This window comes from Oratosquilla oratoria, chromosome 31 (genome assembly GCF_046742065.1).
Source record: "Oratosquilla oratoria isolate Oo_2021 chromosome 31, ASM4674206v1, whole genome shotgun sequence".
Lineage (NCBI taxonomy): Eukaryota > Metazoa > Arthropoda > Malacostraca > Stomatopoda > Squillidae > Oratosquilla > Oratosquilla oratoria.
Genome location: NC_134807.1, coordinates 30,082,678 through 30,083,676, shown reverse-complemented (window position 1 = coordinate 30,083,676; position 999 = coordinate 30,082,678). Strand labels below are relative to the sequence as shown.

At 43.1% G+C, this 999-nt stretch overlaps 1 protein-coding gene across 1 annotated transcript in view; it reads left to right on the top strand.

The window, feature by feature from the left end:
• Positions 1 to 336: 336 nt before the first annotated feature.
• Positions 337 to 999, top strand: part of LOC143041577 (uncharacterized) — a 768-nt gene continuing 105 nt past the window's right edge. The window contains exon 1 of the mRNA XM_076213587.1: positions 337 to 999. This exon is cut by the window's right edge and continues 105 nt beyond it. Within this exon, the coding sequence (XP_076069702.1) occupies positions 337 to 999 (663 nt within the window).

The following is a 999-nucleotide window of genomic DNA, read 5'->3' as shown; positions in this document are numbered from 1 at the left end:
TGCCTGGAACGTATGGGGTCAGAAGTGTGGCGAGTCTTTTGGCCAAGGAATCTGGCTGATGATAGGACGTAATGGGTTACCTGGCTTATGATTTTTAACATTACCATACATATATCCAAGGTCATAATCTCCACTTAATAGCGGCAGTTTGATATCGTCAGTTACTGCATTCACGGATTCAATAACTTTATTTACCTTCCTTTTGATGTCTTCAACCGGATTCCGTGTAATGCGTGTAAATTTGGACTCGTCTTGGAGAATATGATCAATTTTGACTAGGTATTCTTCGTTGGTAAAATAACAAATGAAGCACATTTATCAGCACGCCTAATCGTGATGTCCGGGTTGTTTCTGAAGTCTCTTGCAGCATTCATTAAATCTTTCGATAGGAGCTTACTGCAGTATGAGCCACGGCGTTTACTAGATTCAGCTAAGAGCAAACTGCCGCTATTAAGTGGAGATTATGACCTTGGATATATGTATGGTAATGTTAAAAACCATAAGCCAGGTAACCCATTACGTCCTATCATCAGCCAGATTCCCACCCCCACGTATTCCTTGGCCAAAAGACTCGCCACCCTTCTGACCCCATACGTTCCAGACAGGTACAGCGTGGCTTCTTCGTCTGACTTTCTGGAGCTTGTAAAAGGTTTAGACTCAAGCAAGCATATTGCCTCGCTCGATGTGGAGAGTCTCTTTACGAATGTTCCCATAAATTTAACTATTAGTTTTATTTTGGCCAGAGTATATCGTGACGTGTATACCCCAAAGTTGAAAATCCCTGAACCAGCGCTGAAGTCCCTGCTTGAAATCTGTACAAAAGAAGCTTCTTTCAGATGCCCAAGAGGAAGAATGTATGTCCAAAGAGATGGCGTTGCCATGGGATCTCCATTGGGAGTTCTCTTCGCAAACTTCTTCATGGGTACTGTCGAGGAACAAGTTTTCGGTGACAACCAGGGGCCTAGTACGTATTACCGATACATCGACGACACCTTCAAT